The sequence below is a fragment of the Archocentrus centrarchus genome, chromosome 8 (genome assembly GCF_007364275.1).
Source record: "Archocentrus centrarchus isolate MPI-CPG fArcCen1 chromosome 8, fArcCen1, whole genome shotgun sequence".
In the NCBI taxonomy this organism is placed as follows: Eukaryota; Metazoa; Chordata; class Actinopteri; order Cichliformes; family Cichlidae; genus Archocentrus; species Archocentrus centrarchus.
Window position 1 is genome coordinate 17,446,347 of NC_044353.1, and position 22,509 is coordinate 17,468,855.

Sequence of the window (22,509 nt, forward strand, 5' to 3'; positions counted from 1 at the left end):
GAGGACAGGCTGAAAAAAAATACTCTGCAGTTCAATGTAACATGAGATCACTTTTTACATGAAGACTTGCTTAAATAGTTGGCCTAGTCACCTATCACATCCCGCACACACCAAGAAACAAACAACTTCCAACATATTGTTTCATTAATTTTTGATCCCTGTCTTTTATTATATTATGTATGCTGACAGTGCTGCGTCTTGCTGCACTCGGCCTTGATGCTTTCACCTTTCTGCACTCCTTCCTGGATGGATGAATGGATAAAATGAAAAAACAAAAGACCCTTTATTATATAACTTTTTTGTTGTTTAATTCTAATTGTTTGATAAATTCTTGACCACTAAGTTAAAGATAGTTACCCTCATACTGAATACACATTCAGTTTCAGATAAGATTTAACTTCTATCAGAGAATACTATCAGAAAAGACCGGAATAGTACAACATATAACAAAGAGGATTAACCTTTGGTGTTAGCGCATGACTTAATCATGTCACTTCTTTGTCATGGCATCTCACTGTTTTGTCTGTTTCTTTTCCAGGTTAAATAGGTTTAGGTAACAGCTATTTTTAAAACATGCTGATATTAAAAAATATTTTAACACTTATAAGAGAAACGTATCAACAAAATAAAAAAAAAATGATTGAAATTGTTTTATTTGACATGCAGTTTGGTTATCAAGAAGTCGGGTACAAGAGAAAATGCCTTATTGTGGGGGGAGGTGGTCTCAAGAACTATTTTGTATTTTAAATCGCACTTTGCAACCACTTTTACAACAACTAGGTTTCACCTGTCTTGAAATCCTCACCGTCAGCCTGTAGAGGGAGACGTCAGCATTTCCTCTCTACTAAACGCGACGCCACGCGCCATCTTTGTTATGGGCGAACTACGACATCTGATGACGGAGGTGTTTTTCTTCGCTATGATTGGTGGAATCGCGCTATGCCAAAGGTCGCGTATATTTCGCGCTCTTCATTCACATCCAGTCTGGCGCGTTATTGAAAGAGCCGGATTCCGCGAAGAAATATGAAACTTAGCTTTATTTTCGGAACAGTTCTGAAAATATCCGTGTAACCGTTTTAGATTTTGTGTTTGTATATCCGCGTCTGACACCCCGGGAAATGTTTGTAACACTTGTTGGGTCTGTGGGGAGCTTTGAGACTAGCATCTAAGCTGCGAAGGCAGTTACTAGCTTGTTCTTATTTTACAGTAACGTATTTTTTCTGGCACCAAACAGGCACGCAATGTTTTTTTTGCTTTAGTTGTGCTATGGTTCAAACGAAAAAGTGAATGACACAGTGTAACAGCAAGTTCCGGTTCTGCTTCATCGGTGAGTGTTTGCTTTTGTTTACGTGATTTCTCTTGTGTAGCATAAACTGGCAGTTCCCGGGCGCCAGGGCAGGAAAAAGGTCATTTCAGAGCGTACCTGTTGTCTGTTTTGTCACTTTTAATGACATATGTGATCAGTGTGTACATTAGCCTTTTTTTTTTTTTTTACAGTAGCTGTGCTTCAGCAGAGCTCCCTGCGTTTGTCTGTCGTGACAGTGACTAAAAGCGCTGACAGTGACGCTCAGAATATACTGTTTTTAAACTGTTTATATATACTGTTTTAAACTGTTAATATACTGTTTTTATTCATTTATCACAACGCAAAGTCCTACAATGGGTACAACAAAATAAAAAGAGAACCAGTCAAAACATACCAGAATGCCTTTTAGAAACTAAGTAAGCAGGCACATATATGCTCTTACATCATGTGTAATTAAAAAATATATATATTAAAAAAATACAATCTCGACTACCCCCTTTTTTCCATTCCTAGGTGACTTCAGTCTTTCAGATACATATCTCTTTTCTTTAAACATTTACAAGGAGGACTTCTACTTTCCTACTTTTATTTAGTTAAAGAAAGCCAGAGAACCGAAAGATAGATGTTATTTTAACATGCATATATTTTATGGAAATATAAATTCATGTTTAGCTGCATGGATAAATAAAACACAACTTATATTACGACTTAAAATAATATCCAGCCAAATGTACTAAGTATAGTATAAAAATAAATATAGGCAACAATTAACTTGCAAAATGGGACAAAAATATCACTTCCTTTTATACCTTTACATTTCTCTATTTTATTTCCATTTATTTATTGAAATTTTTAGTAGTTATTCTTTTATGTATTGTTTTTTCTTATTTATTCAGCAGGTTTTTTTTTTTTTGCCTTTTTCCTGTGTATAGTCTTATTTTCTTTTATCTTTGTTTTTACCCCCCCACCCCCCACCCCCCCATTTTTCACAAACCTTTTTTTCCAACTTCATATTTATCTTTAATTGATTGATTGATATTTTATTAATCCCACAGTGGGGAAATTACATAGCTGAGACTTCAACCAAATGTTTATTTATTTAGATATTTGTCAGTCAGTTGTTATACATCTGTTGTTATATATCTGTATTTAACAAAAAGAAAGAAGTTTGAAAAAAAAAAGTACAAATTTATTTGTATAGCACATTTCAGCGGCAAGGCAGTTCAAACTGCTTTATATCATAGAACATCAAACAAATGTGCAGTAAAATCATTAAAAGCATTTAAAATTTCAATCAATCAATTACAATAAATCATCAAAACATCAGAATCATCACACAAAATCATTAAACTATCAAGCAGATGAGTGAACCAACCCGTCCTGTGTAGCTTCTGTAGTTATTCTCAAGGCTCTGTTGTGCTTCTGTAATAGTGATAAAGTGACAGATGAGTAGAAAGCTCCTTGGCAGAAATCAGTTTGCAGATAAAGTGATAAAGTGGCAGCGACAGGACCACCGGGTCTCCAGGAAAAGGAAAGCAGTAAACCTCTCACTTAAATCTTTGATGTCTCTTTGCTGATCCATTCTTCTGCAGACCTGCGTGCAACAGTGTTTTCTTTTCCTTTAGGTCTTGTCAGATGATGGCTGGTGTTGTGGCTATGCCTTCTGTCATTGAGGACTTTGACAGCCAGGTATGTTATGACACTGATTTGAGCTGTGCATCAAATGCACCAGCTTTGACTTTTTAACTAGCTTTTCTAAATTCCCTTTCATTCTCATGTTTGATTAAACTTGTCACTCTTTTCCCAGCCTTGCAAGAAATCTCGCAAAGATGGTGGCAGTCCTGTTGTCAAGACAATCACCAACTATTTCCCTCCTGTGCCTAAGCCTGTGGAGAAACCCTTCTCTCCTCCACGTTCCAGTAACATCATGGACTACTTTAGCAAGAGGGCTCCATCCTGTAAAGACAAAACGAGCTCACCAGAGCAAGGTAAAGAAGAAGCGAGGCCTCACTTTGCAGAAAAACACGCCAGCCCAGAGCCAGTGAAACAGCTGTCACAGAAACGGGGTCGGAAAACCAGCAAAGCTGCAAGGAAACTTGCCGGGGCTGAAATTGTTAATTCCACAGAGGAAGCAAGTTGTGTGGTTGTACAAGAATCACATGAAAGCAAAGACCCTGCTGCAGGTGCATCCAAAACTTCTGGAGTCCTTGGCAGTGATACAGCAGCCCTGCTGGCCCAGCTTAGTGCTGAGGCTTGCATTCCTGCAGAAACATCAGAGACAAATGCCACTATTATTGTCACTGATGAGCAGGCTGAGAAAGCCGAATGTGTTGAACTTAAAACAGCGCTAAATGCTATCGAGTTATCTCCGATTGTACCTTCAAAGGATGAAGCAAAACAGGTCAAAACTGCAGCACAAAATACCAGGAAGAGGCAGCAACAGGAGGCAAAGCAGTCAGAGCCAGAGGAGAAAGAAACGGAAATGGAGCACTCCATCGGTGACAAAAGCATGGAGGTCAGTCTGGATGAGTCCTCTCAGTTAAACAACAGCACAGTGAGAATCTCCTTTGAGGATTTTTTACGGAGTCAGAGTCAGGATGAGACTGAAGAGGACAGAGAAGATAAAATAACAAAAGAGACAGATGAGCTGGAAATCTCCAAACCAGAAGAGGAGCTGCAATCCCAGGTTTCACCCCGAACTGTCACCATCCAGGCTGAAGTACACATTTCACCCAAACAAGAAGCACCCAAGGCAGTGAGAAAGTTAGCCTCCATCTTCAACCGGAAAAAAGGAGCATGCAGGCCTGGAGAGGGAGTTTCTCCTCACACAGAGGCTGGACACCAGCTTCCTTCTCTGACTGCCAAACGGAAATCCAACGTGGTTCTTCAGGAAGAGGATCTGGAGCTGGCAGTGCTCGAGAGCGAATCTACTCCCAAGTGCAGTGAAGCTGAGAAGAAGCAATTCATGGCCGCATTCAAGCAGGCCGGTGTGGATGCCAAACCTATCAAGAGCCAAGGCAAGCAGAAGCAACCAGGAGAGAAAAATCTGGATGCTGCTGATAAAGTTGCTGAAGCTGACACTGAAAATCTGCCCTCTGTTGAACAAACCTCTCAGTCCTCTCAAGGAAACAAAGACACTAAGAAAAAAACAACAAGAAAAGGAGGAAAGAAAGCTAAAGAGGAAAAGGAGGCTGTGAGCACGTCTCCTGCTGCTGCTGCTGCTGCTGCTCCTGCTGAGGAAGAAACTGCAGCCACGACCGTTGAGGTTGAAGAGAAAAGGCCAGAGTCTCCCATCACCACAGCTCCCTCCATCCCAGCTGTGAGACGATCCAGACGAGAGGCTGTAGTCCGGAAAGTGCTTGAAACCACCTCAACAACACCTGTCAGAAAAACCAGGAAGCAAACCGAGTCAAAGGATGCTGATGTTACTGCTTTACCTCAGCCTGAGGACAGCCCTGTGAAGATGTCCACCCCAAAGACGCGCAAGTCCAAATATGGTGTCTTCCAAGCAGAGATGATGTGCCTGCCTGATGAAAAAGAGAGTCCAATCAGGTGACCCACGCATGCTTTTTGTTTAAAATTCTGCCTGCTAAACATATCCACATTTAAACATCTTTATTTATGTTGTTTTTCTTTTTTTTTAAAGGATGAAATTCACTCGATCCTGTAAAAATGTTTCCACGTCCAAGGCTGAAGGGGGAAGTGGCACAAACGCATCTTTGACTACTAAAGTAAGCATGGCATTTTTTTTGTAAATATATTAATCCATCGTAACTGTGGTGTGAAGTTAATGAAAAACATGTTCTAATTCTTCTTACTCAGATATCAAGTGAGTCTAAGAAGAGAGAACAGGCTAAGAAGTTGGTGCAAAAAGCCAAAGTGATTCAGCAGAATAAAAAAACTGTGGAGGAGAAGAGCACCCTAAGGCGTTCATCTCGAACTTCCATCAAGAGGAGCTACTGTGAAGATGAGGTAGATGAGTGTGAGGTGTTGTGTGACTGTGGATTCAGCTGTGTACACTTGAACTTGAAGGCAGATCCTGGTCTCAGATTAGTGACTCAAAATTGCCCGTGAATATTTCACACATGCGTTAATACACACTGAACTTCACATTTAAGGCTCAGCCGTGTTGTGGATGTTTACTCTGTTTATCTTTAAGCATCATGTGGCATTATATGAGATTCCTTAAAGTACATTTTTCACCTGTATTTCAGATTTCAGTTTTTAATGTCAAAGCAGTTTTAAGTCAGCATTTGAAGAGTGTTTAAAAGGGCCCACAAAAGAAAGGCATGACCTGCTGTGACTCTTCCTGTCTTGTTCCACTCCTATAGAGCCTTTATGGTTGTGTGTGTGGTGCATTATGTGTCATGGTATGTGTTTAATGTGGTGCAGCCGATAGAAACAGATAAAATGCAGACTTTTTCCCTTCCTGGGTCCCGCTCTTTGTTCTGGTCAGATGTTTTGTTTTATGTTTTTTTTCCCCCAAAGGCAAACAGATTTATTCCTCACATTTGTGAGTCATTATATTGATACTGCATAAAAGGCTCTTTTTGGCTCTTGATATGTTTTGCAAATTGATACAAATCTGAACGGTTATCACTCTTGATGAACCAGACCTAAATATTATCTCACCATCTCTCTCACGAGCCCCTCATTAGCACAACATACAATACAACACCATAAAATTTTCTCTTTTTGTTTTTGTTTTTTTCTGCTCATCAGGATTCTGTCATCTGCATGGAGGACCTGACCGCCTCTCCTCTCAAAGACGCAGAGAAGACTACAACCCAGAAGCCTCTGCGCAGTCTGAATGATGTTTTGGGCAAAGCCATCCCACCTGGCAAAGAGACCAAAGCCACCTCAGGTAGTTTGTATAAACTATATACTCTTAAGTAAAACTATGATATATATATATATATATATATATATATATATATATATATATATATATATATATATATATATATTTTTTTTTTTTTTTTTTTTTTTGGTAATGTCTTCTAATGGCTCTGTGTTTTCTTTGTTTAAGGCTCCAAAGTGGGCTCACAGGGTCAAGAGAAGACCGCTCGGAAGGTGTCAGCTGTAATTTCCATCTTTGACGACAACAGCCGGGATGGCTCTGAAAACTCGCAGGATGACGAGCAGTTCAGGGCACGCAGAGAGTTCCTGAAGAGCGGTTTGCCTGAATCCTTTAAAAAACAGATAGCCAAGACTGCTGCCACAAAGGAGGCGTACTCTGCCTCCTGTTCCTCCTTTCAGCCAGTGACACACACAGTGCAACCACCCAATGGTAAGCCATTCCCAGAAATACACCTTTTCATCTTAGTTTACAAGTCAGAAATCAAGTTAGAGGTTTAAGGCAAAGCTTATTTTCTGTGTGTACCAACAGATTGCTCTCTCTGGAGTCTGCCGTGGCCCAAGTCTTCATTACTGTGTCAGCTAAAAGAGCTTTGGAGCCACACATCCAGCAGTCTTCCATCAGTCAGTGGCTCACTTTGTGTGAAGACAGCACCAGCCTGTAGGAGCTTTTATAAAAGGGTAAGTTATTGTAACAACCTGATACTCAACAGCTTAACGTCCAGCTTTAATTCCTCCTGTCTCAAAACACATTCATAATAAGACTGTTATATTTAAAAAGGACACGTTCATATAAAAATAGAAGCTTAAATTTCTTTTATTTATATGGCTTTTTTTGTGTGTAGTAGTGGATGCACACTGGGGTAAATAAAAGAAAGAGTGGGCTTGAATAGTGTCTTTTCTTCTCAGGGTTCAGGCTGGAGACCGGAGATCTCTGAAAGTGTTCGTCAGCTTCTAGTGGAGGAGTTCAACACTTCCAACCCTGAGTTTCCTGCACAGATGTTCATCAGTCGCTTCCTGAAGAAACGCGCTGACCATCAGAAGCAGTTTATACACTTAGGTCAGAGTCTAATAAGCAAGAATACACATGTTCACCCTATGATTAGTTATCAGTGTCTACCAATAGAAAAGCACTTATCTGAATTGTGTGACCAAAAACTGATTTTACTTTCGTAGAACAAGAAGCTGTGACCAGAGTCGCAAGCATCCCAAAGCCAGCTGAACCAGCAGGAGGGAAGAGGAAAAGGATGAATGAGGAAGGAGCGAATACAGCGAAGGTGGCTAAGAAGCGGCGATCCAACCATTCAGAAGCGAGCATCTCCACAGCAGAGCCAGAGGCAACAAAGCGCGGAGGCCGTACAAGACGATCTCAGAGATGCAGGCGAAAAGAGGAGGAGGAGGAAACCAAGCCTTCACTCCAAGCTGCTCCAATCCCCCAAGAAGATGACAGTGTGTGCATAATAGATGACTTGCTTTCCAGAGAGGACACTGGGAAAAAAGGTGTGTGTGTGTGTGTGTCTGATCTTGAAGGAAAACATCTTTAAGGATGTGATAGAAACAGAAAGTGATCTTGTGTAGCCTTGTGATTAAAGCTGCTTTAAGAGTCTGCAGCTCTTAGCATAATCCGTCATTGGGATGAAGTTGGTATGTTTTGTTTACAGCCTGATTTCTGCTGCCACCAACTGGCCAAAAAATAAATAAAAATAGTAATTGTAAATGTAAAACCTCAGATCAACATCTGAAACTCAGTCTCATGTACTTTTTTTTTTTCTTCTGTAGATGTGGTGAAGGAGGACGTGTTGTGGACAGATAAATATCTGCCGCAGCACTCCAGTGACATCATAGGCAACACCTCCTCAGTGAGGAGGCTGCACAGGTGAGGTAACACAGTTAAAGCCGAGTAATTTGCATAATCCTCTGCCTGTTATTTATTTTTTTTAACATTTTGGTACTGTGTGGGGATTAAATACTGACCACATCTATTCTTTTGTGGCTAGTTGGCTAAAGGAATGGAAACTGCGTGCAGATCGAGAAGAAAGAAAAAAGCAGAAAGACAAGAAAGGAGAGGATGGAAGCTGTGGTGAGAGATTAGAGTGCTTTTTTGTTGTTCTTAACTACTTCTGTAAACTAAATGTGTATTTATAGCAGGATGTTGTTTCTTTTTTTTAATGGCCAGAGTCAGACTGGGACTGCGGAGAGGATGAATCCCAGGATGGAGAGGACATGTTGTGTAATACAGTGCTGATCACAGGACCCACTGGAGTAGGAAAGACTGCTGCAGTGTATGCTTGTGCGCAGGAGCTGGGCTTCAAGGTACAAATATGTCACGTCCTCTTTGAAACAATGCATTCGTTTGGCAGATATCTAGATAGCTTCATTTCCCAAATTCTCTCATCAGGTGTTTGAGGTGAATGCTTCATCTCAGCGAAGTGGCCGGCTTATTCTGTCCCAGCTGAAAGAAGCCACTCAGTCGCATCAGGTGGATAGTCAGGGGGTCAATGCCCACAAACCCACCTACTTCAACAGCTATGGCATGAGCAACAGTGTTGGCTCTGTCAGGCCTGGATCTTCTCCAAGTATGTGCAGGGCACTGTGCAAATCTGCATGATAATATTGGAAGATGACATGCTGATTGTCTTCCACATCTTTCAGGAAAGGTGAACTCTCCTCGCAGGGTGGTGTCTTCCCCCAGGAAACCCCAGTCACCCAGAGGTGCCAAAAAAGGAGGCCTGACTCCAGTCTCTTTAGCTAAATTCTTTAAAACAGGGGTATCCACCACCAAGGAGCCACAAAACACTACAAAAGGTGAGCAAACAAGTGCATTTTAATCTCTTCTTTGATAATATAACCTCAATGAAAAGTTTTTATTGGGACTTTTAATAGTGAGTATCTTTCATTTCTTTGATTTCTTCTTCCAGCTGCTTCCAAGAAAGTCGTAAGAGCAACCGAGGGTGCACATAAAGACCTTTCAGTGAAAACGCCGCCATCTGCCACCTCCAAAGAGAAGAGCAGCGAAGAACAGAGCAAGAAGACGGCAACATCACTCATCCTGTTTGAAGAAGTGGATGTTATTTTTGATGATGACTCAGGATTTCTAGCTGCCATCAAGACATTCATGACGACGACTAAGAGGCCAGTCATCCTCACGACCAGCGGTTAGTACGAGTAGAAAAATTAAAGCCACTGTCTTTTAGTTTGGCTTGTGTTGATGGTGTATTCATCCACCGTTTCCTGTATTTTTGAGGTTAAGTGGTGTTTGTTTTGTAGATCCTGCTTTCAGCAACATGTTTGATGGAAGCTTTGAAGAGATCCATTTCAAGGCGCCGTCTGTGGTGAGTGGAGGATTATTCAGCCTGATTACATCACCTCTGACTGAATCGTTCAGTCTGGCATTAATCAGGTTTTTCACTCTCCTCGTCTCTTCTCTGATACAGTCTGTTGTGAGCAGCTACCTGCAGCTGCTGTGTCTGGCTGAGGACATGAGGACAGATCCCGCAGACGTCACGTCTCTGCTCAAACTCAATGGCTGCGACATCAGGCAGAGTCTACTGCAGCTTCAGTTCTGGACTCGCAGTGCAGGCGGCCGCCACGTGGCAAGGCCGTTGGTGCAGACGAGCAAAAATGGTAAGAAGATGGTCAGAGAAAGTTTGACTTTTAAACTCCTTCGTTTTGCATAATAAATGACTGCTTATATTTCTGTATTTTCATGTCCTGTAGATATAAATATTCTAAAACAAATATTTTTCCCCCTCATTTGCTTAGAAGCTGAACTAAAGTCAGAACCTGAAGAGGCAGCAGACACATCTGTGACTGTCTCCTCCACCCTGCCTCCCTGTGACACTGGTTGCACTGAGAGCAAGCTGGGCCTGCTGAATAACAAACCACAGAGAGACATTTGGGAGCTGCTCAAGGTAAACTGTTTATTTACTACGTAGAGCACGTGACAAGCAGTCACCTCTTTTAGGGACTGTAAAATCTGGTGCTGCAGCTCAGTAAATAATTTCTGTTTAAGGTTTTGTATTGCCAGCAGCAGTTTCTCACTTGAGGGCCTCTCATTTTAATGTTTACTTGTCATGCAGTGGATAAACTGCCACATAGCATTGTGTTCAGAAGCTGTAATGTTTTAAAACTCCCTGAATGTAGATTTTTTTTTTTTTTTTTTTTTTTTTTTTAGCTTTTGGTTAGATATGTAGTATACTCTACAATCTGTGCAGTGTGGTCTAGTCAAGTCATTATCAAAATATCATACGAGTAATTTGACTACAGTGAAACTTTTTAGACAGCTGCTTAAAGCCCTGCTTTTCCACCATGTAACCACATCAGTAGTTTCCATCCACTGTTTGCTCTTCCTGTCATATGGAATGCAAAAGTGAGAGCAGCGATCAATGCTCAGTGGAGTCATTTGTTTACATTTGGGTCGCGCGTCACCAGCTGCTCGTTCGTAGCCTGGTTGGAATCGACGCTGTTTTTGTCTCAAGTGGTGAAACAAGATTTGTTGCTTCCACCTTCAGCAGAAACTGTTTTCTTGGATATTTTTGCAAAGTACCGGAGATTTGGAGATTGTTGAAGTAGCTCACTTTTCAGGTACTAAATCATCGGAGGCTGACGCGCAGCTTTTGCTCTCACACGTGTCCGGGTTTGCCTCGTTGTTGCACGCACAGACCACAAAGCATGGCGTAGCAATGATGTCACAATATGGCACATCACATAAAAGTTTTTACTGATATTATCGTGGCTGTTATGATGCAGCACAGCCTTAGTGAAATCATGGATGAAACTGTATTGTATTTTAAGGTGTGTGTGTGTGTGTCACCTGAACATTTTATTTTGAAAAAACAGCTTTGTAGGATGTTAGAAAAGCTTTAATGTGGCGGCTCCCTTTGGATAATGATTGGCTTTAATGGATGGAAGAAGTAGACATAGGTAATTGACTTAAAAGTTCAAAACACTGTTGTGGTCCTGCATATTACTCTCATAGCACTTTGAGCTGGTTTGAGTTAAACGTTTGCAGTATAACTGAGTATGTGTTGTTTCAGCAGGGCCAGAGTCTGGTGGAGGAGCCGGTTTGCTGGGAGCTGCTGATGGACAGCAAACGACAAGGAGTCGACCTGCTCTACACAAACATGGAGACCCTTTTACCTCTACCTCTCACACATCTGACTACCTCTACCCGCAACCCAGAGCAGTGCATTACCGTATCGCAAGACCAACCTTCTGCCCCTCCAAAAGAGCAACCATCATCCATGCTGCCATCAGATTCCAGGCTATCAGCAGAGTCAGATGTTTGTTCAGACGGTGGCAGTCCGGTCAAAGTGTCCAACAGAATGAGGGAGAACAAGAGGAGACACCATCGACCTGACCAGGCTGCACTTGACTCTGAGTCAGACTCAGAAGATAGATTTCTTTCTCTCTGCAAGCCTCCGGGCATTCCTCAGGCAAAAGAGGAAGTCAAAGATGGTTTAGATTCAAAAAGGGTTAAAAGGACGCTGACTCCTGAGGAGCGCATAAAAAGTCTCCCAGTCTCTCAGTGTCTAGAATCACTAGCAGATTTCTTAGACAGCATGTCCTACATGGACATGTTGCTCGACAGGGCTGGCGGTCACAGACGAATGTCGCCTGTTAGTGTGGTCATAAAAGACGGGATGACAGATGAGTCAGGTGTGGAGACCGGCAAAGGGAGCTTGGAGACAGAAGCTGGCTTGGAGATCCAGGCGGCGGTGGAGGCTTTGAGCTTCCACAAGTGTCGGGTTTCAGCAGCAGAGGCCTGGCACAAAGCAGGACAGCTAGAAGGGGAGCTGCGCGAAGAGGCTGTAGCAGAGCTCAGCCTCCCAGTGGCTGCTCATCGGGAAGGTTTCAGCTTCACACAGGACGGCCCATGTCAACCACAGTGAGTTTAGACGTTGTGAGGTTTTCTGATTTTGTACATTTAGAAAGTGTGACATTACCTTTCTAAAGAGTAAATACCTGTTGGTTTTAGCTAACATTAACGTGCGTTGTTACTTTCCAGGTTGGTGGAACGGAGACGAGAGGTGATGGAGAGTCTGATGCTGAAAGGAGTGTTTGGTGCTCTTGCCAACAGTCCACAAGCTGCTCTGGACTATTTACCAATGATGCGCTGCATCTGCAGGTCCGAGCAGCTTAAGGAGCAAGGCAAAGTTAAGCGAAGGTGAGGAAAGAATTGTTGCTTCTTCAGCCAGTCAGCAGCAGTGTGTTTAAGTTTAGACCGTGGGCGGGATGTGGTGAGGATGATGGTGGTGAGGTTTTTGTTGTTTTGGCATACTTTAATACAAGGCTACAAATAAATGTGTTGCAAGACGTGCTGCATGCATGCATGCATGCATGCATGCATGCAACTCATCCATGCGAAACACTGAGCTGCTTATTTTACCCTTCCCCCCCAGGTTTCTGCACTACCTCAATGCGATCCACTTGGGTCTCCAAAAAAGCACTCTACAACTCCTCGCTGAAGATTTCCCTTAAAACAACTGAGACAACCACAATGGACTCCACAGTTGCACACACAGGCCTTAAAAATTCTGGCTCTCAGATGGACAGGTTTGAAGATCTAAATAAAGAAGTCTGTGTTCTCTGAGATTGTGACTGATCAGTCCGTCAGAGGTGTGTGAGCACAAAGGACTGTTTCCACATTCTTACCAACACAGAGGTGACTGAATAATAAAGGACATACAACTAAATAACCTCATGTGAGACATCTTTTGGTGCTTTAAAAACTGTTCCACTTTACAGTTTTATCTCATTTTTGTAATATTAACCTGTGCTTGAGTGTATTTTTTGTACAGTAGTGCTTTATAGGGTTGCTTACCAGTGCTTTTTATTTTCAAAGTGATTTTTATGGAGTAGAAATTGCTTTTTTTTTGTGCTGAGCCCTTGAAGACCCTTAAGGTGGCATATTTTATGTGTGTGCAGATTATAGTTTGTAAGTTATTTTCTATGAATTTATATGCATGACTGGCAGCTTTGGGTGTCCAGAGCCAACATATCTTTCTGCACAAGATACTATCTTGCAAACACAGAAATAAAAAATATTCCCTCATGAGACTTCAGGGGTTCTGTACTTTCGCATCACTTGTAAGAGATTAACATGTAAAATAGAATTTGCTTCTGGATTTGTGTAAATTGATGCTGATTTTATTTTTTTTTTTTTTGGTTCACAGTTAAATAAACACAGGCAGCTTTTTGGTCAGCTCCAAAGGTTTCTGTCACATCAACACTGATTGTTCTTTTTGTTTTTGTTTTTTTTCCTTTCATGTTTTTAATTATGTACACATTTTTTTGTACAGCGGGGTTTTTGTTGCTCACCAATAAAAGTTTATCACAGCCAACCAAATGAATGGTGTCATAACATAATAATTCAACATATTTACTCACACATGACTTCCGCGTAAATATTTGGCGCGTTAGACCCTGATGTGCTGGTATGTGCACCGCGGGTAGACCGGTTTATAGTGAGTTTGCCTTTTCTCTCCATCACACAGTAGCTGAAGCGCACTGTGCACAGAGGTGCTTTGTTAATTTAAAAAAAACAAAAAAAAACCGCATCTCATTGTAAGCAGCGCAGCTGGACGCGCTCCGGTGGGAGGAGGGAGGTCCGCGTCCGCTTTGTGTTGAGACATCCAAAAATCTACTGTCTCAAGTTCCAGTTTTCATCATGGACATTTTTCCTTAGTCGCGCTTCGATATTTGTCAAAACATGTGACCGCCATGCTCAGTTTAAACCGGGATCCATCAACGTACGAGAGGAGACCCTGACCGTGCAGAGAAATGGCAAACCGTGAGCGGAACAAAAAGATCTTACTGGAACTGGTGAAGCAGCCACACAACAGTCGGTGCGCTGACTGCGGCGCGCCCGGTGAGCTATTTCTATACTGAATGTATGCCAGTTTATTGGTTATCAAGCTGAAGTTATGTGCTGAACGAGGTTTGATTTGCGGTTACTACATCTAAATGATGAAGAGATTCAGTTTTAACATATTTTTAAAAATATTATTTTTGAAGCTATAAAAAGACTCAGATGGGTGTACTGTTGTTCTGCATGGGAGCATGCACTCTGAAGCATGTCATGGTGAGCTTACACTGAGATGCTGAAAGGTTTTCCTGTCGCAACTGTTTTAACTCGTAAACTTAAGACTCAAAGAATCAGTTTGTCTGACAGAGATGAAGCCCAATCATAGACTAAAAACTTTTCATTGGAAATATTTATTCACTGATTGGTTTTGTAATGTATCATAATAGATGTTTGAGAAACCTGGTGATAGAGTGGGAGGAACAAGTGTTTAACTGAGTCAAATCTCTTCTTCTCCCCTCTCCTAGAACCAGACTGGGCCTCCTATAAGCTGGGAATTTTTGTGTGTTTGAACTGCTCTGGGGTCCACCGCAGCCTGTCCAGCCATGTCAAATCTATCAGGCTGGACTTCTGGGAGGATAAACTAGTGGAGGTAATCTCTACTTTGTCATTCAGCTACCTCAATTATTGCTGTGTTAGTCTGTGTCTGTGCCCATGTGTAATCTAATGTGTGTGTTTTTTTTTTATTGTGGTGGGGGAAGTTCATGAAATCCAACGGCAACGCCAGTGCTCAGGTTTACTATGAGACTGCTGTGCCACCGTACTACTATCGGCCCCAGCAGCAAGACTGCAAGTAGGTTATCATTATTATTATTATTATCATTTTTTTTTTGTTGTTGGTGTCATTTATGAGCAATACTAGACTGCTGACGAGGCAGCCACAAAGCATAAAGAGAAGTGAGAACTTCTGACTGTAGAAGTGAAATATCAATGAATTTCCGCTTCTAAATTAAGGTTTAATAATTCATGTTTTTATGATATGATGCTGTTAAATTGTGAATACTTTAATATTTGCCTTTGAACCACAGTGTCCTCAGGGAGCAGTGGATTCATGCTAAATACGAGAGGAGGGAGTTCATAGGAGAGACTAAGTATCCACCGCTGCCGTACACCACAGGTAACTTTTTAAAGATTTATTTATTTATTCTTTTCCCTGCTTACTGTCTCTGGGGCATCACTTTTTGTCAGTGTTGGAGGTAAACTTTGCAAGAAAAACCTGTTCTTCTGTTCTTTGTAAGCAGAACTCTGCACTAAAAACCTGTTCTTTGCATAATGAAGACGCTGGGAAGTGAAATCTGACTGGTTTCAACATATCTGTCGTAGCAACAAGACTTTCATTCAAAGTGAAATCTGTATCTTTTTTTTTTTTTTTAAAGCACTTGTGACTTTCTTGGATTCATACCAGGTTTCTATGAAGGAATGCTGTGGAAGAAAGGCAAAGAGAGCACACAGTTTCTGAAGAGGAAGTTCGTACTGTCGGAGAGGGAATTTACCCTGAGCTACTACAACAAAGAAGACGTGAGTTCCCTGCAGCTTTAATGCAGTTAAACTGCCGTTTACAACCTAAATTATCAACAGTAATATTTTGTTAAGTTATTATAGCATAATTATCTCTTATGTTTATTAGTATTGGATTAATAATCCTAGTTTAGTGGGTTTTTTTCTTTTTTTTTGCACCCAAGCTGTTTATCTTTTGCACACAGATCTTCAAATGTTTCTTCAAAGATCTGTTATAAGAGGAAAGGCCACCTTAGAATCAATCAATCAATCACTTATAGCTTTCCACACACCTCCAGCAACTTTAGATCCATGCAGCCTCCATGTATTGGAGAAAACTCCGCTAATCTGGTCAAACAAGGACATTTTTGGTACTCTTGCACCGAAGACCCAAGAATCAGTCAGCAGACTGTGAGCTTATATAGTCCTTCATGCAGTTGAAATAAATCATATCTACATGTCAGAGCAGCAAGAATTTTATCTTATGACTTATTTAATTGGGCTTGCGCCATTATATGGTGGATGTTTACATTCAAAATTGTTAGACATGCAAGATTTTTTTTGCTCATAGTCAAACTATTAACTGGTGCACAATATGATAATGGCAGTCTAGTACTAGTAGTAGCAGTACAGAAGATACTAACCTGTGCAAACAAGGTCCAATAAGGTGTTCCTTACACATACTGGGACAATATCAACTAAACTATGTTCAGAAGGGTTTGTAGTTGTGGTGTAGATTTAACACAGAAGTATAAAATCACTGTAAGTCCCATAAGCTGGAAAAAAGGAACTTAAAAGACCTCAGTGAAGCAACAGACTGTGGATCAATGATAGCACCAGAGGAGAAGTGAGACGCTCATCAATGTCTTTTGGGGATCTTTTGCTTGTTAGGCAAATTTTTTAACCACTACATGCAGCCAGCATGACTCAAATAAGTTTAAGAACAGCTGTATGTTGCTTCCAATTCTGAAGTGCACATGTATTTGTGACAGGAATCCAAAGGGCCCAAAGCTGTAATATCCATCAAGGACCTGAATGCCACCTTTCAGCCAGAAAAGATTGGTCATCCTCATGGACTGCAGATCACCTACCAAGATGGCAATCGCACCAGGAACCTCTACGTTTATCATGAGACTTCTCAGGTGAGACTCCGTGATTGTCTATAGCGGTGGTTCCCAAAGTGTTGGTCGCGGCCCTCTGGTGGGTTGCAATGGTACTGCAGGAGGGCCGCAGTAATAACAGAAATTCAGTTTGAAATTACACAAGTATGCATAGATACAGTGGCGCAAAAAGGGGGTATGCACTATATGCAATGCATAGGGGCGCCGCACACGAGGGGGGCGCCAAAACGATGTGGGAAAATATTTCTGTAGTTGCATTTTCTGTATTTAACAGGTGTGAATATGACATGATCAATAACAGAGGCGCTGTGCTGATTAGGCGCCCCTGCGCTCCTTCACCTCCCCTCCTCCTGTCCCATTTAAAGACAGTCGGTAAGTTATGTCACAGAAGTCTTGTATTTTATAAGTCTATGAATAAGTGATCTGCACACATGAACACAGTAAATGTTGAGAGGATGCAGATGGTGCGTTTTGTGCGTGTGTGTAGTGTTCTAGCTAGCGGTTGATCGTAAGGCGCCGCGCCGGGCTGAGACGCTTCACTTTCGGAGCTCTGCTGTCACTGCATTTAGCAAACAGGAGCCCGCCCCGCGGACTCCGCACCGGATAGATCGCTGCTTTTATCGCTACTTGTGCCTGTATTATTTCACTGCAATTTACAATCTACCACAGCGCAGGGAAAGTTCACAGTGTGTACATTTGATATCCCTAAGGTCATGCGCACTTGATTTCACGACTGCAGAAATCGAAATGACAACCAGCATGAATGAGGAGAAGTAAGAAGAAAAATGAAGATCAAATGAAAATTTCAGGCATGATGTAACACGAGTGGATCATCACTGACAAGTTTTTTCCACGTCTCCATAGTCTGTGTAGCAGAGAATGTCAGCTGTTATTTTTTCCTTACATCAGCTGTAGCCACCAGAACGATCACTATAATCACAATCTGGTGGTAATCACACTATTGTGGTTTGGTTTGTGCGATTGTTTGCCTCTTATAAAGTTACCTGTCTGTGTTACGGTGTTTATGACGCGTTCTGTCTTCAGGACTTTGCTGCGCAGCGTTTCCTGCTGTGTGACGCAGTGATGCACTGTCAGCTCACCTGTGCAGGTCTCCCTCTTCATCTTTTCCCGTATCTGTCCCACCAGTCCGCTCTATTCCCCGTAGCGCAAGTGAGGAAAAGAGACAGATGGTTTACCTCCGATGTCAGCGTTCAGGTCTTTTGTCTCCCACCTGTTTGGAAAATCCCTGTTTTCCACTTTTCGTTTGGTCATTTTTGGGGAGTCAGGCAGCTTAAATGTCACTGTAAAAAGTGCTGACCGATGTTTTATCCGCTGATCCCTGATCAATCGGCAATAGGGAAAACGGGTTAGCGCACAGTTCTTGGCCTGCCGGCAGCTGTTGCAGTGCGTGGAATTTGTAGTATAAGTAGTGGGAGCACATTTAACCACGGGTTATTAATAATAACTATATGAAATCATCTTGCTGGTCGTATAAAATTAGATCGTGGGCTGGAAGTGGCCCGCAGACCTTGAGTCTGACACGTGACATAGAGAAAAACTGCAGTACGGAAGTTAAAATGTGCAGATGAATTGATAGTACGAAAAATTATTTCTTATCCGATTACTTGATTAATTGATGGAATAATCGATACAATACTCGATTCCTAAAATAGTCGATAGTTGTATTCAGAAAGCCATAGTCAAACATTAGTTTTCAGCACCAGTGGAGCTGTGAAAGGCCTTCAAGAAAAATGACATGCACCGCGAGAAATGTAACTACAGGTTCACAAAGACTGTGATTAGGCTTTAGGTGTGCTTTCTGGTTACATGTGTAGGCCCCTTCACTCAATTAACAAGCGGGAGCAGCTTTTAGCGGTTAGTATTAGCTTGCTAATTAGCGTTACCACACCCTCCCCGGGGGCTAAAAATGTGTCCACATACACCTCAGAAAGTATATAGCTGCGCCCCTGCATAGATACATATTTATATAAATGTATTTATGGGCAGCACGGTGACGTGGTGGTTAGCACTTCTGCCTCACAGCTAGAATTACATCTAGAAGGTCTGGGTTTGACTCCACCTTAGCCCAGACCTCTCACTGTGTGGAGTTTGCGTGTTCTCCCCGTGTCTGCGTGGGTTTCCTCTGGGTACTCCAGTTTCCTCCCACAGTCCAAAGACATGCAGTTTCTGGGGTTAGGTTAATTGGTCACTTTAAATTGCCCATAGGTGTGAATGTGAGTATGAATGGTTGTCTGTCTCTCTGTGTTGGCCCTGCAGCAGGCTGGCGACCTGTACAGGGTGTACCCTGCCTCTCCCCCTGTGAGCTGGGATAGGCTACAGTGACCCCCTGTGACCCTGAACAGGATAAGCGGAAGAGAATGGATGCTATTCATTTATATAAAAAGTTAATTAAGACTGCTAATAGGAGGTTGTTAGTTTGTGATTTTGCTCATTACTCTGACCTAAATTTACTGCTCTTGTATTGAAGTTTGTGGCAAGTGGGTCACATATTGGCATCAGCAGTTAGCAACTTATAGCCAGCAGCCTGTGTTGTTTCTGTTTTTTAATCAAATTTTCAAGGACATACATCATTTTCTCTTGTATTTTGATGAGAGTGAAGACAGCCAGGAAAATTTCACAGGCCAGCGTTATCAGACAAATAATAATAATGTAATACATTATTATTATTATTAGTCTTATATAGCGCTTTTCTAGACACCCAAAGACGCTTTACAATTTCATGCACTATTCATTCACACCTCAGTCATACTTGGTGGTGGTAAGCTACTAATCTAGCCACAGCTGCCCTGGGGCAGTCTGACAGAGGCGTGGCGCCTACAGCCCCTCCAACCACCAACGAACACACAACCACATTCACACTTAGGCAATGTGGGTTAAGTGTCTTGCCCAGCGACACAATGACAGCATGCGCTCCGACAGGGAGCTGAACCAGCAACCCTCCGGTTGCAAGGTGAGCACCTGTCCACTGTGCCACTGCCCCATGGGATTTTCTGGTTTTTAAGTGACTTTGGGAACCACTAGTCTATAGTATAAATATTAGTACCTGGCAGGTCTTCATGTATAGAAGCTCAAGGTTTCTTGTTTTTATTTCAGGAAATAGTCACATGGTACATCGCGATTCGAGCTGCTCGTTATGCATATCTGAAGACGGCCTACCCGACAGGAAGTGATGATGAAGTAAGTGGTCAGACTGCATCAGATGAGTTGAAAATCTGTCCGGTCTTTCACCTTAAACGACATTTATCATGAGGAGTTGTAACTGGATGTCTGTTAGTAGTTTTTTAGCTTGTATGCATTTAATAGGTTTACTGTTATTTGTCTTCATCAGCTAGTACCAATGATAACAAGAAACTACCTCAAAGAGGGTTACATGGAAAAGACGGGGCCAATGGTGAGTCACTGAAGTCATGTGAGCTTCATTTGCATGCTTATATTAGTTAATTTATTTTTGTCCTCACTTCTCTGCTACTTTGATTGACTCCTATATGAAGTGAAGTTCATTAAAGGTGTTTGGGACAAAATCATGTATGATCAGTACATCTAAGTGTGTTTCTGTTCCTCTTTTAGACAGACTCACACATGTGCATGCAGCTTGAATCTGTTTTTTTTTTTTGTAACAACTTGTTTGTGTGATAGGAGGATTTGGGGAAATGAAATCCGAGGAGCAAATGTTCAGATTAATATGTATATGTATATTTTTTTTTACAGTAAACACTTGTCTTTGATTTTATACAGCAAACCGAGTCATTCAAGAAGAGGTGGTTTATTTTAGACTCTCAAAACAGGAAGTTGTTCTACTTCAAAGGCCAGCTGGTGAGGACAGAACCTCTTTTTTTCAGTCTCGGTCATACTGTGCATTTCAAGTATGAGGTTTGAGTCATGTGCTTTTCTTGTTGCAGGATGCAGAGGAGTTAGGGGCCATTTTTATTGGCACAGAGAGCAAAGGTTACTCCGTTAAGGAGTGTGTCCCGACAAATGCCAGAGGAAACAAGTGGAAGTGCGGATTAACAGTGGAAACACCCGAGCGACGGTTTGTCTTCATGTGCGAGCAGGAGAGGGAGCAGAGGGAGTGGCTGGAAGCGCTCAAAAAGGTTTTGTCCAGGCCGATGTCACCCCAGGATTATACCAGTAAGCTTTCAACATCCTTTAAATAAGTTGGTGCACAAGTCCTTTATTTTCTAGATCCAGAAATGCTGCCAACTTCTCCGGACCCGAGTTCATTTAAGGCCTCAGTCACACAGGTCCTAGAGGTCGATCGGCAACCGCTTGGCAACAGGTGGTTGCCGGGCAAAAATGTGTATTTCCTCACAGGTTTGCGAGTGGTTGCTCGGTGAAATCATTCACAAAGGAGGTCCTGCACCAAAATCCTCTTTATTATTGCTGCGGTTGCTAGCACAACTCACCCATTCATATAAATCAGACAAGAATCAGGCAACACTCAGACAGTCTGTCTGAGGAGGGGAAACTGCATCTTGTGTGATCAGATTTATATTTCTGGGGTCTATTTAACAAGCTGTTATTTGGTACGTTCATCTTCTAAATGTAGCTTGTTTCAGCGCTTGCTAATCTGTCATTAATAATGCTCTTTCTCATTCCAGCCGAAGTCATCATGAAGCGTAAATGATGAACCATGATGAGAAGACTGCAAGTTACTGGACTACAGCAGCACAGCGGCTGAACGGGGACCTGCTGTTTGCTTCAGTGACTGTCAGTACTGACGTATTAATGCTGTGCAGTGCATTAAAGACACTCATTTCAACTGACACTGTTAATAATGCTCAACCTCAGGCCTCACATGTGTTTATCATTATATAAAATACATTCTAACCATGAACACCTGATCAGCAAGTATATATCACAGGTTACCACCACTGGGTGCTGCCATGCTGTTTGTGAATGTGTTTCTAAATTTTCAATATTAATACATTTATTTTGGATATTTAATGAGTGGATACATTTATATTTGACAGTGAAAATGTTCCGTGACACTATGGCCAGAAAATAAATGACTCTTTTTTAATTAATGCTTGGTTTGATTTATAGATTATATGTTGAGTATAAAACAGACTTCTGTCTGTTTTGCAGTTTTTTTTCCATGCACAGACAAATTGCAGAATGGATGGATGCTTATATTGCAATATCATGGCTTTTTAACCTGGTGCCATGCTGGATGTGAGGTGTTTGCTAATTTTTTGAGTGTTCCTCATTTTGACCTGGAGATTGTTTAAGTAAGGTAATCGCTAAATGATTTGTTCCTCATTTATTTTCACCTTTTTTAATGTTTAGAATATTCTTCTTTTTTTGGCTGCTCCCTGTAGAGGTCGCAACAGCAGTCCATCTGTCTCAATCAATCCCTCTCCCTAGCATCCTGTTCTGTCACACCAACCCTCTGCATGTACTCCTTCACTGCATCCATGAACCTTCTCAGAGGTCTTCCTCTTTTCCTCCTTCCTGGCAGCTTCATATTCAACATCCATTGTCGAATAAATCTACTATCCCTCCTCTGCACATGTCCAAACTCATTTCTGATCCTGTCCATCTCAGTCACTCCGAATGAAAATGTTAACATCTTCAACTCTACCACCTTTTAGACTAAAAGGAGATTTTTTTTTTAATACAAACATTATTTGTTTTGATCCGGTCATATACACATCACACTATAAGAGAAAACAAACACAGAAAATAAGAAAACAAACTGAATCATTAATCCATATTTAACCTTGTAAAGGCACTGTTATAAGGAGCCCTAACATTAAAAAATGCTATCTAGATTTGTTGGCATGATCTGTTTTAGGGAAAAGGATTGGCTGAGTTATTTATAACTCAAGACTGCACAAATAAAA

The 22,509-nt window shown here is 41.7% G+C and overlaps 2 protein-coding genes across 3 annotated transcripts; both read left to right on the forward strand.

Moving 5' to 3' along the window:
* The first annotated feature begins 973 nt into the window (after positions 1-973).
* On the forward strand, positions 974-13,480 carry atad5a (ATPase family AAA domain containing 5a). Its single transcript, XM_030734860.1, has 22 exons — positions 974-1,327; positions 2,932-2,995; positions 3,114-4,858; positions 4,953-5,037; positions 5,129-5,278; positions 6,029-6,170; positions 6,336-6,596; positions 6,696-6,844; positions 7,073-7,223; positions 7,340-7,663; positions 7,943-8,039; positions 8,161-8,243; positions 8,340-8,476; positions 8,562-8,739; positions 8,816-8,968; positions 9,082-9,318; positions 9,431-9,495; positions 9,598-9,787; positions 9,926-10,074; positions 11,203-12,050; positions 12,171-12,329; positions 12,565-13,480. Exons 2-22 carry the CDS (start codon positions 2,942-2,944, stop codon positions 12,641-12,643), a joined length of 5,436 nt encoding a protein of 1,811 aa, XP_030590720.1. The 5' UTR covers positions 974-1,327; positions 2,932-2,941; the 3' UTR covers positions 12,644-13,480.
* A 226-nt stretch (positions 13,481-13,706) lies between these two features.
* Positions 13,707-22,172, forward strand: adap2 (ArfGAP with dual PH domains 2). Of its 2 annotated transcripts, none has more exons than XM_030735964.1 (11): positions 13,707-14,033; positions 14,495-14,619; positions 14,720-14,820; positions 15,056-15,144; positions 15,433-15,545; positions 16,517-16,666; positions 19,760-19,843; positions 19,995-20,057; positions 20,402-20,479; positions 20,566-20,794; positions 21,265-22,172. In XM_030735964.1, exons 1-11 carry the CDS (start codon positions 13,946-13,948, stop codon positions 21,288-21,290), a joined length of 1,146 nt encoding a protein of 381 aa, XP_030591824.1. In that variant the 5' UTR covers positions 13,707-13,945; the 3' UTR covers positions 21,291-22,172. The 2 variants fall into 2 exon arrangements, with proteins under 2 accessions (XP_030591824.1, XP_030591825.1); XM_030735965.1 differs by having other exon boundaries at positions 14,729-14,820.
* The last annotated feature ends 337 nt before the right edge of the window (positions 22,173-22,509 follow it).

Excerpts from the sequence above, each read along its gene's own strand:
- adap2 (XM_030735964.1), top strand. The coding sequence starts at position 13,946 with ATGGCAAACCGTGAGCGGAACAAAAAGATCTTACTGGAACTGGTGAAG. Across the intron at positions 15,546-16,516 it reads GCTACTACAACAAAGAAGAC|GAATCCAAAGGGCCCAAAGC; the intron begins GTGAGTTCCCTG and ends TATTTGTGACAG. Across the intron at positions 16,667-19,759 it reads TTTATCATGAGACTTCTCAG|GAAATAGTCACATGGTACAT; the intron begins GTGAGACTCCGT and ends TTTTTATTTCAG.
- atad5a (XM_030734860.1), top strand. The coding sequence starts at position 2,942 with ATGATGGCTGGTGTTGTGGCTATGCCTTCTGTCATTGAGGACTTTGAC. Across the intron at positions 10,075-11,202 it reads ACATTTGGGAGCTGCTCAAG|GGCCAGAGTCTGGTGGAGGA; the intron begins GTAAACTGTTTA and ends TTGTTTCAGCAG. Across the intron at positions 12,330-12,564 it reads CAAGGCAAAGTTAAGCGAAG|GTTTCTGCACTACCTCAATG; the intron begins GTGAGGAAAGAA and ends CTTCCCCCCCAG.